We start from the raw sequence: 17,864 nt of genomic DNA, 5'->3' as shown, positions 1-17,864 counted from the left end.
ATAGGAATCCACCTTCTCGTATTCTTGAGTATCTTACAAGAAACAAATTTTAAAGAAAACGCGTTAATGTACAGTTCCTTTCAATTGATGTATTTAAATCTAAATTGCTAATCGACGCTTTGTCTGACTTCAAAATTGAGGTTGCAGATTTAGAATTAATATGAATTAGCATAGATCATGTGACATTGCTTGCGATTACTCGACATTCTAGATGTATAGTTTGTATTGCGCAATTTTCATATATTATTTTATATTCTGCGGAATATTTCAGGCTTTGCCACAAATTTCTTTCACGTAGATCAATACTAATTCAGGAAGAGGTGCATGAATATTCTTCATATCAAACTTTTCCTAATGTATTTTAGCGAAATTCATTTCTGAGAATAACAATTTATCTTAAGTTTTATTTTTCCAAATGCATCATTTTTATTTGAAAATTTTGCATAATTAAAAAAAGTATTTCGGTAAAATAAAAATTATGAAAAATTGCAATTAAGAAAGATAAAAATGCGCAATGCTAATTCAAACAAATAGTAGTATTCTTTCGTTACATGATAGGAAAAGTAAATTTTTATAACTATTCATACGCCTCATTCTGAAATATTAATTTTGAAAATTGTACAAACCACTATATATTATTACACCTTACGAGAGGCAACTGTTTTCTTCTTTTTTTTCTCATTTTCAATCATAAAATTTCTATTTTTTAAAGCAATTAGTCAGCTTTTATTTTAATATAAAACCCACTATGGGCTTGAAAATCGCAAAAATGATTATTATTCTGCTTAGAGTAATTCTAGGATTAAAATTTGGTTTCGAGTATAATAATCCTAATTTAAGAATATTGAATCAAGTTATTTTTATTTATATTTTAGTTTACCTGGTAGGATCGAATGATGGCTTGAACGGCCAGGTGATCGTCAATGACTTTTTCATTGACGGGCACTTGGCCGATTTGGGATCCACTGCTGTAGGGCAATAAAGATCCGAGTGGAACTTGATTGTAACTTGGAGCTAGAGATGGTGGAGCTTGATAAGCCTGTCCTGGAGCAGCCCCAGCTGTGCTGTTGCGGAAGAAACTATCCCATGACTACAATCAAGAAATAAATCCGAATATTAAGTTCTGCTTAAATTCACGTTTTTCTATTAACCCTTAAAGGGCATACTGGGTGTCAAACACCCAGCGACTTACTTGCGCTTAAACAAAACATACCAAATTCAAGAAAATGAAAAACATGGCGCCAGATTAACAAATGACATGGCAAACCTATTTTTCTATGTCATTTTCACATAATTTTGATTTTTATAATTTTTATGCGCAGTTTAAGATCAATAAAATCGTTTAATCACGCAAAGTACGGTGTTTCATTTTTCATTGAATTGAGGATTTTCATTTGTAGAATAAATACCTTCTTTGGAACGAACACTGTAAGACTAATTTTATTTTTGAAGCGCCGTATCTCGGAAGTATTTAAGTAAAATTTTAAGTATAAATATCAAAAATTTAAAAAGTTATGAATTTTAGAGTGAAAGAAGTCATTTTTTAATTTTTTCCAAAAAGATTTTTTTTTTAACTACTTTAAATTTAAAAAATTGGTTTGCTTGTAAAGAACTATCCAATACCGTCGGCAGAGCACACGTTTGAATACCCTTAGGTGCCTAACACCCAGTATGTTCTTTATGTAGTTTTACGAAAATGTGCCCTTTAAGGGTTTAAACTAACTTTTTTACGAAATTAGCGAATTTCAAATCGAACTCTTTAAAAAGAAAGCACAATTCAATGTGAATTAAAGTTTAGTTAGCAACATTTTAACTAATTGTAAAGGTGAACTTCCTTTTACACCCTAGTTAAAAGTCCGAAAAATATTTTTGGCCCAGATTATTACCAATTAAGTTATTAACATATTTTTAACATAGTTCAATTCTCAAACGAAAAACATGAACTCTTCCTGAAAGATTTAATATTTCGTATTTCAACGAAACAAGATTTAAATTTTAAATAAAAAAAAAAAAATAAAAATGAATTTTAAAAGTATTTTTTAAAAACAGTCAAATTTTAGATCAAAAAAGATGACTGAACATTGAATTTATAACCTACGAAGATGAATTTTCACCACGAATGTAATTTTTAATCAAGAGAGATGAATTTTCAAACAAATAATTCAAATTTTAACTAAAAAATATACGTTTTTAACCAAAAATGGAAAAGTTATAATTTCAGTTTAAAAAATTATTTTTCAAAAACAAAACACATTGCCAAAATTACGGTTTTTAAACAAGAAGATTAATTTTCTATTAAAGAAGACGAGTTTTTAACAAGATACATGAATTTTCCACAAAAAGTTTACTTTCCATCTAACATTATGAATTTTCAACAAGAAAATTAATTTTCTACCAAGCGGTTTTTTCTCCTTCAAATAATTAGTTTAATTTTCAACTAAACAGTTTAAATTTTTACCAAAACAGTTGAATTTTCAGCAAAAAAAGATGAGATCACCAAAAAATGAGATAATTTAATTTTCAGTTTAAAAAATTAATTATCAACTAAAGAACTCGATTTTGTAACAAAATAGTTAAATTCTCAACCAGAATGATGCTTTCATTTAAATAAGACATTATGAATTTTAAAAAATTCTACTAAATGGTTAATTTTTCAAATAATAAGTTCATTTTTTAACCAAAAAGTTTAATTTTATACCAAAACAATTGAATTTTCTGCTAAAAAATTTGAGTTTTCAAAAAATAAGCCTAATTTTTACTCCAAAAAAAGAATTTTTAACAAAAACATCAAATTTCCGCCTGAAACCAAATATTTCAATTTTTCACTAAAATGGTTGAATTTTCAACCAATTAGTTGAACTTTCAGCTAACTAAAAAAAGTTTTCAACGAAAAATGGAAATTACATTTCCAGTTTAAAAAATTAATTTTTAACCGGCACCTAACAGATGAATTTTCGACCAAAATAGTCGATTTTTGTTTGTTTTCAACCCGACACTATGAACTTTCAACAAAACTAAATTTTCTACCAAGTAGTAAAGTTTTCAAATAAATAATTTAATTTGTGAACAAATAGTTGAATTTTCAAGCCAAAAATATGAATTATCAACAAAACTTGTTTTAATTTAAAATAAAAAAACAGTCAAATTCAAACAATGGAGACGAATTTTCAGCAAAATAGATGAATCCTTAAAAAAAAATACATTATTTTTAAACCAAATAGTTGAATTTTCAAAATGAAAAGATAAATTTTCAATTAAAAATATTAATTTTCAGACAAAAATGGAATAGTTATATTTTCAGTTAAAGTAACACTGGTTAACTTTTAGATTTTCGAGTTAAATTTTCAACCAAAATAATGAATCTTCATTAAGAAATTGATTTTTCACAAAGTAGTTCAACTTTCAAGCAGGCAGTTGAATTTTCAAACAACAAAAAAACAAATTCTCACGGAAAAGTGTAATTGATGATACTATGACCTAAAAAGATTGTAATTTAAATAAAAAACAGTTGAATGCAATAAGAAAATACGAATTTTCAACAAAATAGTTCAGTTTTGAAGCAAAGCAGTATTGGAAATTTTTAAATGAAATGCAGACTGTAAAATTGATAAACTTGATCAATTATAGAGTTTAAAGATTCAGATTAAATTCCCAAGTATAAATCCACGTTAACATTTTCAACACTCCAAATTAAAGAATCAAGCAATGAACTTTAAAAATTTTCAAAATTGTATTTTCTAAAGTAGACAGTAGTAGCTAGACAAATTAAAAAATGACCAATAAATTTGTTTTAACTTAACCATTTTTTAAATTAGAGGCTCAATTATTTTCAATTTAAATAGTTTAAGCATCCTTCAAAAACTTAAAAATTTTATTTCAAAATATTGAGAAATCTGGAAGTGGTTTTATATTTTTCCCAATTTAAAATCATTGTTGATTTTTTTCGAAACGTTTAAATATATTTGTAAATGAATTGCATTTTTCCTACAAATTTAAATTTATAAATAACAATAGGAGCACTTATTATTTGTAGAAAAAATTAGAGTAATTTTAAGAAATATTTAGAAGTTTAAAAAATATCAAAATTAAATCTAGAACTTGAAATTACTTCAAATCATTGACACGAAGTTTGTGATCTGAAAAAATTGGACTATTCCTACCGAAATTTTAGCGCTAATACCCACAGCCGAATTTCAAAACAAAATGCAGATTTTTGCAGATTTCAAACAAAAAATTTAGAAACTTTTTAAGAATTGTGAAAGGCTTAAAAAGAATAAAAACATTTTCTTAAGATTCCTACAAAAATTGAAAATGATTTGTTATTTTGAAAAATTATTGTAACAGAAAATTTAAAAAGATTTTAAGAGATTTCTACAATGATCAAAACAGAACCTGGAAGATTTTAAGGATTTTTTTTTAATTTGCAGGATTTTCCAAAAGTTGTAGAAAAAATTCGGTTAATTTTAAAATGTATTTAGAAGTTCTAAGCAAAAATGTTAACACGCTTCTTTTCAATTACTTGAAGACATTTGAAGTTTTTAATTAATTTTGAATCTTTTCAAAACTACGAAATATCTCTTGAAATGATTCAAATTTTGTTTGCAAATAATAAGGGTTCAATCGCTATTTATACGTCAAAATTCAACAATTTCACTTACAAATTAAACATTTTTAAAACAGAACCATTCAAATTTTATTCAATTGTATTCAATTTACTCCTCTTAAATAAACAGTGAAATTTTTAATGACTAAGAAAACTAATAAAAATAATATGTTAATTCATTTATTTATTCAATTCAATATAAAAAGTAAAATAAAGTAAGACCAAAAACTTTGAATGAAAAATATTTGATTGATGAATCATTAAAATTGTTATTTTCAAATAAAATTATCGGAATAAATTATATTAATCTCAATTCGTAATAAGACTTTCGAATGGAAACAGTTACAATCTGTAAATTTTCAAATTTTGAACGGATTTAGAATCGTCTTGTCAAATCAATTATTGTTCAGTTTTTTATACTTTAATTATATACAAAGCTGTTGAAATCAAACTGGTGCAATTTTTCTTCTTAAAATTCATAAAATTTCCAGTCAGCGTATAAATTCAGAAAATTTCAGAAAATTCTCTAAAATACTTAAAATTAAAGGCTCCTGAAAAATGCCTTCAAAGGTTTAAAAATACTTTAAAATCTGTAGAATTCCTTCAAATTATTGAAATCTATTAAAAAATTTCTCGGAATCTTTATAAATACCCTGAAATATTTCAAAAAATGCAAGATAATTCAAAAATATGTATAGACCTGAAATGAATTGTGATTAACTCATGAATTAATTTATTGAATGAAAAGTTCTTGAAAGCAGAAGCAAAAGAGATATTATTGGAAAAGGGAAGTAAACGTTCTTAAAAACTAACCACATGAACGCTGCTAGGATCTTGAAGCCAGGCGTTGTACATTTCTTCCACGTAGGAACTGGAACTTCCGTTCAGGAAAGGCTCAGTGGCAACCCGGCTGCTATATCGTCGCCCTGATTCAGGGATAATTGCCTGACTCGTCCTGGCCAAAGAATGGCTGCGCACCAGCCATGATGCAAACCTTTCAGCCCCACAAACTCGTGGGGCCAATGGAGTCAGGGCGTTGAATACTGTCCTAGCCTTATACATTTTGACCTAGAACCAAAATAAAGAAAATCCTAAAAATACCAATTTAAAGGCTCTGACCAAAATTCACGCTTATTTACGGGTTTTTTTTTCTGGTACTTTTTCAAATAAAAATTTTGAAAACTAAATAATTTATAATTTAAACAAGAATCTCAAAATTAACGATTTCTAAATTTTAGGCGCTTTAAATTAAAAAGGGAACAGTCAAAGAACAATTTATTGTTAGCATGCAATGAGTTTCTCCACATTTACAAAATTTTACATGCAACGAAAAACTGCCTTAAAAATTGAATTTTCAATTTAAAAAAAAAACACGAGAAATTTCTTTCAAGGTAAATAAGGACTGAATTAAGCCCTGAACGGTGTTATTGGAGAATGACGATTTGGTTCCGATCAAATTTAGCGAGGAAGCTTTTTTCCCTTGAGAAGCACGTTTTCTCAAATTTTGACGGTAATAAAAAATTCATTTTGCAAAATAAAACAAAAGAGAGAATTCACTTTTTATAGCTATTGAATTTCAGCCTTATTTAACAGTTTTTATTTCTATGTGTTAAAAAATTATACAAATTAAACATTTTTAAAACCGAGTTTATTTTGAAATGAGTACTTATATTAATTTAATAAATAATTATATTAAACTTTCCACTATTAAGACTATCAATTTGAAAATTTACAAGATGATACAATTAACATTAAATAATTTATACATTTTTTATTTAAAATTTAAGTATCAATGCTTAAATTTTGAGATTGTACAATGTTGAACAATGTAAAATTTAAACCAGACAATTTTTGGTGCCAAAATTAAAAATTGTACCACCTGAAGCACTCTCTATTATAAATTGTCCAATTTTCTAAATTATAAACTATTTACGATAAAAATTAAATATGTTTTGTTTTCACAAAAAAATAAAAAGAAGTAAATATTCTCTCATATTGTAGATTCTAAAGTTCATAATTTAAAAGAAAAAGTGAAGAAATGCATTTTTCTTCACAAGGAAGATCAATAATGTGGTTTCTAATGTTCCCAGTTTTATAAAAATTCAACATAGAAGAATTTTTTCCCTGTAAATAAAAATTTAAAAACTTAAATAACTTTATTAATCCAAAACTGCGACATTTTTCTAAATGTGCAATTAACTGAATGAAAAAAATATTTTTTGCATATTTTGACAAACTAAAACTTGCAAAACAATCTTTTTCTTACTTTTTATGATTGTTTACAAAAAATGTACTTTAACATTACGCTGTAATATTTTTACCCACAGGGGAATCTTTTTGAATTTTGAAATTCAAAAGCAAATCCGAAGATATGAAGACATTTTCATATTATAAAAGTTGCGAATTAAATTAAAAAATAGACTTGAAAATAAAATTCATCAACTTCAATCATAAAAAATTTAACAATTTTACAATTATTATCAGGGTGTTATTAAAATTTTTTAAAAATCTAATACAAAAAAGATTTTGCAATGTCCTTTGGATCGTTTTAATGGTAAAGGTTTTTAAAAATCACACCAACTTATCAACATTAATTTGAAGAAAAAACTAAAGTGTCCCACATTTAAAGTTGAAACAAAAATTTTGAAAAAATTTAAGTAATTTTTCTGCGGAAAGAAACCTTTGATAGATTTGTATTATTATTTTTATAAAGATGAGACGCCTTCAAAGTTTTCTAGATTTTTTGTATCAACTTTGTAAAATGTTGATTGTATTAGATTTTATTTCAATTTAAAGAAAACATTGAAATTTACACTATTCTTGCAATATTCAGGGTGGCCGTTTTAATCGAAAAAAAAAATTCTCGATCATTTCCTGGTTCGTAAACGTTTTTCTAGGTCAATGAAATTTAAAAAATCGAACTACATTTTGAAGTAATAAAAACTGAGCATCCAATTTATCATTTTCAATGCTCTAAATTGAAGAATCAATCAATGAGTCTAAAATTTGTCAAAATTATATCATTTTAGGCAAGTTTAAGCTTGAAACATCAAAAATCGAACAATTCGATTTTTTTATAAACTGACCCTTCTTAAATTAAAACTTAAATTTTTTATTTTAAATAGTTTCAAAATCCTTAAAATGCTTCAAAATCTTGAAACATCTACATGTTGTATTCCATTTTTTCAAATTATTTTTGAAATTTCTTCAGAACCTCTAAACACTCTTTAAAATGATTCGAATTTTTCCTACATTTTTTGTTTAATTCTGCCAAATTAAAAAAATTTCCTTAAAATCTTCAACATTCATTTTCGATAATGTAGTCAATCTTTCTCAATCTTTTTGAATATTCACTTAAAATTAACTTTTCAAAATAAAAATAATTTTCAAGTTTCCTAGGAAATTTTTTGTATTCTTTTGAAGCCTTTCAAAATTCTTAAAAAGCTTCTAAATTTTTTGTTGGAAATCTGTCAAAATCGATATTTTGTTTTAAATTAGGCCTACAATTTCACTTAAATTAAAAATTTTTTTAAATAGAACAATTAAAATTGTAACGTTAAAAGTTTATTGTTTTGTTTTAAATATTTAATTTATAAATCCTGATTTTAATCGAACAGTCCAATATTTCTAAATATTAAATACTTGTTCTTTTCATTAAATGAAAATTTTCAAATTGAATGGTTTAAAAATTGCAATTTTTAGACTGAAATCATATTTGAAATTTAATAAAAGCCTTTAATTATGAATATACTATTTTAAAGATATTTTAAAATTGAAAATTGTTTATAAAGTTTCAATCGGGCGTTTACATTTGTTTAACTAATAAGACTTTCCAATTGAAACAGTTTAATTTTTAACGTAAGTATCTGTGAATTCTAAAATTGTGAACTGATTCCCAATCGTCTTCTAAAATCAATTATTATTCCCTTTTTAATTCTTATTGTACAGTTCCATTTTTAAAATAATTTTTAATTTATATTCAGAGTTGATCAACTTAAAACGTTTCTTTGTCCAGAATCTTCCATTTCAAAAGCTTCTAATTGTTATTGTTTTAGTCTTTGAAACTGCATTTTTAAATTCTTTAAATTCAAATCTACGCTTAAAAATCAAAATCTGAAATGAAAAACTGTTAAAGTGGAAGATTTTCGAAACACGCATTCTAAGCTGAATGATATCATAATTGAAAAAGAGAATAATTAAACTAATTATTTAAGAAACGGTTGAGATAAGAAATTTTAGCTAAAAAATGGTCAAATTCCCGGTCTAAAAATAAATTCACTGCCATTTCCCCGTTTTCCCGGTCTCATCAAATTCCCGGTCCAGTGGCCACCCTGAATATATGAATAATTAGAAAAAATGCCGTCATCCTGGCTTATCATTTATCGGAAAAAAGATTGTCTATCTATTCATCGGACATTTAAATTAAATTACATAAAATTGCTGAATCCTCCTAAAATGCAAAAAAAATGTCCTTACTCTTATTATCATCAATCAAAGTGATTCACACCCGGTAACTAATCACATTAGAACGAATAAATGTTTACTTTCGAGTGCTTCCTTTCACTTTTTCAAAGTCAGTGTGATGTAAGTTATGTATAAACGAAATATATCCATTATATAATCCCGTTTTGATAAGTATCATTACAATCCGATAAGTTGGATTAGTACGTCGTTACTGGTTTAAATGCGATTATGAAAACTTCTAATACACAGTGGTTAATTGCCACCTCATTGTTGCATCATGAGATAAGATAATTCGAACAGCTGTCTATAAAATCCACTGAATTCCTTCTTGAAAGCGTATCTTTCGCAAACGAGAAACAATTACACTTTACTTCTCCTTGTCGTTGCGATAGCAAATAAGTACTTCGTTTATTTCATTTTATCGTTTTTACAGCTCATTTCTTTATGGTTAGCGTTTCCGAGGCATTTATTTGACGTAAATGAGAAAAAATGACTATTTTTTAGATAAATAGGTAACACAATGTGTAGATGCTGCCTGAATTTAGAAAGAAATTATCTTAAAACCTTCCATCATAAAATGTGAATAAATGCAAATAAATTTAAAAATTTTTTTTCATTCACTAATTGCACAATAAATAAGTAATAACAATAAAAAATACGTTAAAGAAATCAGCATTTAAAAAATAATGCTAGATGGTAAAATCTTCTTATTTTAAACATGATTCTTGCAGCTCTTATCAGAACTAATTAAATAGCGATAAGTGCTAATCAAAACATTTCAAAATCTTAGCTTGATGAATCGTTGACATCCTGATTTTTCAAACAGTTATCATTAGATATGTAAAAGATTGACATTCAAGTATTGCTTCAACAACTAGGTCAAGAGCTACATTTTTATTAACCATGGTCGTAAAAACGTAGGTCATGAATCCAAAGAAGACAGAAATTTAAAAATAACAATTTTAAAAATAAAAAATAAATACAAAAGGTAAGGTAAATACAATAAAATCTCAATGTTAACTCCAGGAGAAGAAATCTAAAATTTTGGATGCTTTCCTATAAAATTTAAAAACATAAATGGGAAGTTCTTGAAATTGAAAAACTATTTTTGTACCTTTAGAATAGAAATATATCAAATTTAAAATAATACAATTCGATATTTCGAAAATTCCAGGTTTTTTTCAAGTATCTGAAGTATTTTGGGGGCATAATTTTTCATAGTATGGAGGCATTCAAATGTATCGCATTTTTTAAACAATCGACTCGGAATATGTGTACAGTTACGCAAGTTTATTATAAATAATTATTAAAAATATTTTTAAGGTGATCAATTAATTTTTAATTTTTGGAGGTTTTTAATTTTTGGAGGTTTTTAATTTTAAATTTCACAATGTTGTAGTTTCAAATTTTACCAAAAGCCTTGATAATTAGTTTCTAATTTAGCAATTTTAGATTTAAATATTATAAACTGTTTGGATTCAACTTTAAAGGTAACATTTTTTTTTAATCTCCGAAAGAGTCGAAATCGCAGATTACCGAATTTGTAAATAAACAATTTTGAATTAAATGCCTCCAGAATAAATTTTAAAAAAATGAGAAGATTTTAGAACCGGACATTCAATATTGATATTTTTTTATTTCAGAAGTTAAAAAATTCAACACTTCAGACTCAGTTAAAAAAAACAACAATTTTTTCATTGAACAATTTATTTAATTTTGAATAATTACAATTTTAGAGTTCTAAATTTTTATGGTAAACGTTAATTTTCATTTTTTCAGTCTAAAGTTTAAATTTTGAGATTAAAATTGAAATGGTTCAATTTTGAAAAGTATAATTGATCATTTTTAAATTATGCATCTCTAAATGATTTACATTTACTTAAAATAATTAATATTTGTAAGGGTTTACGTACAAAAGTTTTATTACCTCAATTTTTCGTGACTACATTTTTTTTAGTTTTAAATTACAATTGTGAAATTTTAATCGCTTCGAATTCTAATTAATTTAAATTCAAGTTTTCAATGTTTAATTATTTAATTTTGAATGCTTTCAACTATAAATAATACAATTTTAATTTCTTTGAATTTTAAATTATCTATTTCGAAAATATTTAATTTGTATTGGTTTCAAATTGTTCTATTTTCGACATTTTAATCTGAAATCATTTAATTAGGATATTCTTAAATTCAAAAATACATAATTTCAATTTTTAACGCTTTTAATTAAAAATGATAAAACTTCCTTTCTAATGAAATTGTACAAATAAATAAGTATTAACGATTTAGTTTCATAGATTCATTATTTTTAAGACATGCAATTAGAAATCATATAGTTTTTAAGGTTTTTAGACTGATTCAACTTTCAAGGTTCAATTTTATATTTTAAATTCTGCAATATTGAACGGTAAAAATAACAGCAAATGTTTTTTTTTGTAACATAATCTAATTTTGTAATAATAAAATCTATCCAAGCATTATAATTTCAATTTAAAATTATAGTTCTGAATGCGCAATTCTCATAAATTGATTTTTGAAACCAAAGATGTTTCCCTTAAAAAGTTTAAATTCGCAAATATTTGGTTCAAAATTTATTAATTTTAAATGCTAAATCATGCACGTTACAAATTTTTTAATGTTTACTTTGTTGTGTTAAGTTTCTTAACCAGATAAAACTAATTTAATATGCACAGATCTTAATGCTTTTTTCCAAGACTCTTAGTAACTGTTGCAAAAAGTGTATTGCTAGAATTAAACAAAAAAATGTAAAACCCTTTAAAGTTTAAACTTTGAAAATCCTATTCAATTTCCTTCAATCTTATGAAATTCCTTTTGATACCCCTTCGAAATATTTTAATCTTTATAATCTGTTGAAACCCAATAAAATCCCTTTGAAAATTCCATGAAATCCCACTTTATGTGAGCAATTCGTTACAAAAATATATTTATGCGAATTTATCATGGATTATTATGTCGAAATTTCCTTACTACATTGAAACAAGTTTGTGGGATTTTCCCAAGTTGTAAATTGATTCTGTTGACCTAATTACTTTCAAATCACGCAGACAGTTCATGCTCAAGTGACAGAATCATTTCTTATTCAAATATGTTGTTTTCTAACGGCCGTAAGACGACACATATCTTACAATTTGCGGAAATTTATTTTTACAAAAGTTATGATTATTTGATTTAAAAAAAATTTAAACACGGATTGTCAAAAAAATGGTGTAAGTTTTTTTAAAAGCGTGACATTTTTTAATATATCATAGTTATTTGTAGTTTTCCTTTAGATTCTGATATAATTTCTCGTCCTCTTTCAAAATTCGTTGGAGAATATTTAAAAAGGTCAAAAAATAAATAAATGGCGGCGTTTTTTCGGAAAATATTTAAAGTCAATTTATTGAACATTCCAACATATTTTACTCTTCTTTTCTCTAGAATAGTAAATTTCAAATTTCACATTTTTTTGATAAAACGACATAAGATACAAAAAAAAAACAAATAAAATTGTTGCTCTGAAAAAGTTCTAGAAATATGTCTTTTCACACTTTTTTTTATCTCGCTTTATTTTCGAGATTGCTGCAAAATTGAGTTTTTCTCACTAATACAATTTTATGGTGTCATAAAAAGCAAGTAAAAACATAATTTAACTGTTTGAAATTGGCATTTTTAAAAACATCGATACTCTCCATTTTTTCTAACTTCATTTTTTTTTCACTAAAACTTTGTCGAAACTATTAAATTAAGTCCTTTTAGATATTTTATCATGGCACAAAATTGTATTGCTGAGAAAATAAAACTTTTAAGATTTTACATATATATATTTTCGCAAAAATCTCGAAAAATAACGTGATAGAAAAAAGTGTCAAGAAACATTTTTCTATAACTTTTTTAAAGGAACAATTTTGTTACTTTGACTGGTATCTTTACATAAATTTTTAGTCAATTTTAATCATTAAACTATTTGGAAATTTGAATAAACCCTTTAGAATCCTTTTAAACTCCCTTGGAATATTTTAAATATCCTAAAACCTTCTAGGTCCTATGAAGTCCTTCTAAATCTTCCAAAATGTTAGGAAATTCTATCAGACCAAATACAGTTTTTTTGAATTCCTTAAAATCAGTAAACCCCTTAGAAATTCATTCAAATTTTTTAATTTCTTGAAGTCATTGGAGTCCTTGGAAATACTTTAAAATATTATAAATTGTTGGAAATATTTTATAATACCTTGAAATTTGTGTAGGCGATTCTCAAAAAAAGCCTACTATCTTTAATACTCCTTAAATACATTTAAAATTCTTGAAATCTATTAAAAAAGGTTTAAAAATCTTTACATTTTTAAAATCTTTTTTAATTCCCCAATTCTTGATAATAAATTCTTTTAAATGATGATATTCTTTTAAATATCTTGAAATATTTAAAGCTCTATGAAATTCCTTTGAAATATGTGTAAATTTTCGAAATCCTCTGAAATTGAAAATGAGAACATTGGAAATTTGATGTCCTAAAAATAAATCTTTTTAGAAATATGAATTCGAAACAATAATGGTAAAAATGAAAATTGTATAAACTGAACATTTCAAAAAGAAAGTTTGAAAAATTTTTAATTGGATATAATATAATATAAATGTGTACAATATAAACAATATACACTAAAAATAATCAGATAAATTTTTGTTATTGAGTTAGTTAATTACATTTAGACAAATATCTATCGCTCAATTTTACATGACTCGCTGATGGAGTTCCGAATAGCGTAAACCGCTGATTCTTTTGAGGCTCCGTATACTTATGTATTTTGATGCGCTGATTACGAAAATGATAGTGAAAATTGGCGACTAATCGATTTTTATGGTGTAAACCATGAAAACCCCATAAAAATCATGGGTTTTTATGTTTATCTTAGGAAAAAATAAAAATTTACAAAAAAAAACTTTAAATAAATGTTGCAGATCTTTTAAAAAGATATATTTTATGTAAAACACATTTTTACTCTGCGACTAAAATTTTTCGATAAAAACGACGATAAATGTGAAAAATCACAGAAATACAAGACAATATGTAGCGGTGTGACTAAAATGGTACGAAAATATTTTCACTGTCATTCGTATAATCAGCGAGTCAAGTCAAGGAAAGGGACAGGGTGTGACCTTCCATTATTTCTGTGACCTGTCGCAAGGGTGCCTTCCCGCCCCCCACGGGATTTGGAAAAGGGGCAGGGGTGTGACTAAAGTTATGTCACATGTCACTTGAAGGAAGGGGACTTTGGAAAGGGGGCCGGATGAGCCCAAAGTTTTTTTGGATACGCTGATTACGAAAATGATAGTGAAAATAGAAATGGCAAAGATCAATACGCAAAATTTCGAAAAATATTTCAAATTCAAATTATTCAAATTCAAATTATTCAAATTCAAATTCAAATATTCAAATTTCTTGTTGAGAGACAAATTTTAAATTCACAAAAAAAATCAAAATCTGAAAAAACAAAAAAAAAATACAAAACATAAAAAATAGAAAAAAATGCTCTTCAAAATTCTCCGACAAATTTTGCCTGAAATAAAAATGGTTTGGTGTAAAACGCTAACATAACCTAAAATAGTTTAAAGTTTTGAATATTCTTTAAAATCCTTTTTTGTTGTATAAAATATCAATTTCTGCCGAAAAACAATAACATTATCAAAGATTGTTCCAATATTCTAAATCTTGTTCAAATTACAAATTGTTTTTCCAAATTAACCATTTTTTGTATAAAATGCTATAACGTAACCTAAAATTGTTAAAAATTATGAACATTCAAAATCGAAGTTTTTTTTGTTTTTGAAAAAGCCAATTTCCTGTGAAAAACGTTCATATAATTGGATATTGTTTTAAAATTGCAAATCTTGTTCAAACTATAATGATACCTGTTTCTAATAATTTTTGTTCTGGGTAAAACGCTAACATAACTTAAAATTGTTTAAAGTTCTTTAAAATCAAATTTTGTATTAAAAATATCAATTTCCGCAAAAAAATTAACATTGTCAAAAATTATTAAAAAATTCTAAAGCTTGTTTCAAATCATAATGACTTTTGTTTAAAAATACCAATTTTTGTGTTCTCTAAAATATGCTTTACTTTAACGTAGCCTAAAATTGTTACAAATTATTGACCTTTAAAATCTAATGTTTTTTGTTTAAATAAACAACGATAAAACGCCGAAAAACGTAATTTGTTGAAACATTTTGAATAATTGGAATTTAATAATTTGGATTAAAAATTCGCATTTCAAATGTAAACAGATTAAATTACTTAAATGTTTTGAAAATTGGGAATGGTGATATTAATATAACTTTTGTTTTCAAGAAATCTGAATTATGTTACGTGAAACCTTCTTGACCCTACATGTATATTATTTCATTTAGAGATAAATATGTATGGCTCAATCTTATATGACTCACTTTTACAAATATTTAACAAGAAATTCTTGGATTAAAAATATTTTAATTTAACTCTAATTATGAATCATTGAATTTCAAATGGTATAATTTATAAAAAATTAGAAGTTATTCAATTTTGAACATTTTAATTTAAAACTTATGCTTCTAATAAGGAATTAAAGATGTTCCATCTATTCAAAATTATACTTGCAAAATTTACACCATTTTAACTCGTGAGCGTTAAAAATGACCAATTTTAGAATCAGACAGTGAAAACTGATTTTTAATTTTAAATGTATTAAATTGAATATTTCAAACTCAAAAAACTTCAAAAATTCCAAAAATATAAATGAAGGGAAAATTTTTTTTTAAATTACAATTGTACGTAATATTAAGTAACATTAAACACGATATTGAATACATTTTTCATCTTGAAAGCTGGCCCAAAAATTGTTTAATATTAAATAATTTCGATTTGAAAACTGCATGTCACACTTTTATTTGGTAAATTAACGGTTAAAAATTAAGATACAAAAAATTTGTAAGTAACTTTCAAAATAATGATTTTTTCTTAAATTTAATGTTAAAAAATATACATAAAAACACTGCAAACTGAGCAATTTTAAATAACTGTTATACTGTGCTGGGTGACACTAAAATAAATCGATTTTTCTAAAAAAAAAATGACAAAAATTTGCATTAAAAAAATTAATGTTAAAAAAAGATGTTAACATTGTAAGCAGTAAAATTTTGAGAATAAGGTCACGAACCTTGGGCTAGAAACGCACGAAGTGCAAGGGTGAGATCGTTTTCCTAATAATACACCAAGGCTTTAGAAACCTGAGAGCTAAAAGTGCGAAAATATTTATTCTTGGAAGAATGTTAGAGTAATTAAAAATGTATACGAAATTAAAATGTAATAACACGTCCCAAACGACTTCTGAGAATATGATTTAAGAGACATGTGACATCCCACTTCGAAACGTAACACACGTCATCCACATTTTCCTATCTGTGATGCATTAATCTATATCCACGTGTTTACAACGGAAAATCCGAGCACTCCCGAAAATATATCAAAAATATCTTTCCGGCGGATTACACAATCCAACCTTTATATATAGATACATATACGATACTCTGAAAATAAGGTTATTTTTCTCACCGAAAAAATGCCAAAAACCCCGGGAAAGTCCTAAGGGATGATGCAGCGGAAGAATGAGGTTATAATCTTAAAAGATCATTTGATGTTAATTTCGTAGTTTTTAGACTTTGAAAAGCTTGGAAATCTACCGGAAAGTTGAGATTATACGGCAATGTTGCTATATTTATTACTTACCTTGTGCAATAATTTTACGTAACTTAAAAAAATAACCAAACAAGACCGTAATTATTGGAAAATGCAAGAGAATGAAACTGATTTTCTTGAAACTTCGTTTTTACAATTTAACTTTTACTGGGAGTGAAAAAGCCGGGAAAATTGGAAAATGTCCCTTACCTGATGTTAACGACACGACGATGACAGCCCGTCCACCATTTGCAACTCGCAGGTACGCTATCGACGATATCCTAAAATATGTCAAACAGGTAGTGCCTCTGGTGGTTAGTTCTGAATGCTAGGTTATGTTTATTGCAAAATTTTTTTTTGTTGAGAAAACCGAGTTCTTTTATAGACATTCATGTAATGGATCAGTGATTAATATATCAATTCTGCTTGACTAATAGTTATAGTTTACTTATCACGTTATTTATTGGTTCATTTCTTTCAGTTTTGAATTTAGCGCCATACCTTATGTCGGTAATTTCAACAACGTGAACACGTGAGTTTATCAGCCTCTAGGTAGCGCTAATAGTTCTAGTGGAAATTCCGCAACAATTAACATTTTTTGGATATATTCAACTGTTTTTGCTTAAAAATTCAAATCTTCTTTGTATAAAAATTCAAGTACTTGGTAAAAAATTAATTTCTTTGTTTAGAAATATTGATATTTTCTTCAAAATTCGTTATTATTTTTGATTAAATTCGTCTTTTTATTAGAAAATTATTCTGCTTCTTTGAAAATTAATATTTTTAGTTTAAAATTTTACTACTTTTTTTAATAAAATTTTTTTCTTTTATTTTTTTTTGTTGAAAGTTCATGTATTTCGTTCGAAAAACGTATATTTTTGTACAACATTATTAATTTTCCCTGAAATTGGTTGCAAATTTACCGATTTTGTTGGCATTTCTTTTTTCTTGTTGAAAATTTATTTTGTTAACTAAAAATGCATCTTTTTCATTTAAAATTTGTTTCTTTGTTTAAAAATGAAACTATTTTGTTAAAAATTCCATTTTTATATGAAAATTTATTTGTATAGTTCAAAATTCTTTTTTTTTTATTGT

At 25.7% G+C, this 17,864-nt stretch overlaps 1 protein-coding gene across 7 annotated transcripts in view; it reads right to left on the bottom strand.

Annotated features, from left to right (window-relative positions):
- LOC117172859 (2-oxoglutarate dehydrogenase, mitochondrial) overlaps positions 1–17,065 on the bottom strand; it is a 56,383-nt gene extending 39,318 nt beyond the window's left edge. For 6 of the 7 annotated variants that reach the window (XM_033361140.1, XM_033361162.1, XM_033361123.1 and 3 more), the window contains exons 1-3: positions 16,980–17,065; positions 5,417–5,671; positions 881–1,090 (exon numbers count right to left, since the gene is read on the bottom strand). In XM_033361140.1, the coding sequence (XP_033217031.1) occupies positions 881–1,090; positions 5,417–5,665 (459 nt within the window). In that variant the 5' untranslated portion in view covers positions 5,666–5,671; positions 16,980–17,065. Of the gene's footprint in view, positions 1–880; positions 1,091–5,416; positions 5,672–16,251; positions 16,408–16,979 lie in introns of those variants that run through there. The other variant, XM_033361131.1, reaches the window with a different exon arrangement.
- Between the last annotated feature and the right edge of the window lie 799 nt (positions 17,066–17,864).

Source organism: Belonocnema kinseyi, chromosome 1 (genome assembly GCF_010883055.1).
Source record: "Belonocnema kinseyi isolate 2016_QV_RU_SX_M_011 chromosome 1, B_treatae_v1, whole genome shotgun sequence".
In the NCBI taxonomy this organism is placed as follows: domain Eukaryota; kingdom Metazoa; phylum Arthropoda; class Insecta; order Hymenoptera; family Cynipidae; genus Belonocnema; species Belonocnema kinseyi.
This window is presented reverse-complemented; position numbering and strand designations above follow the sequence as displayed.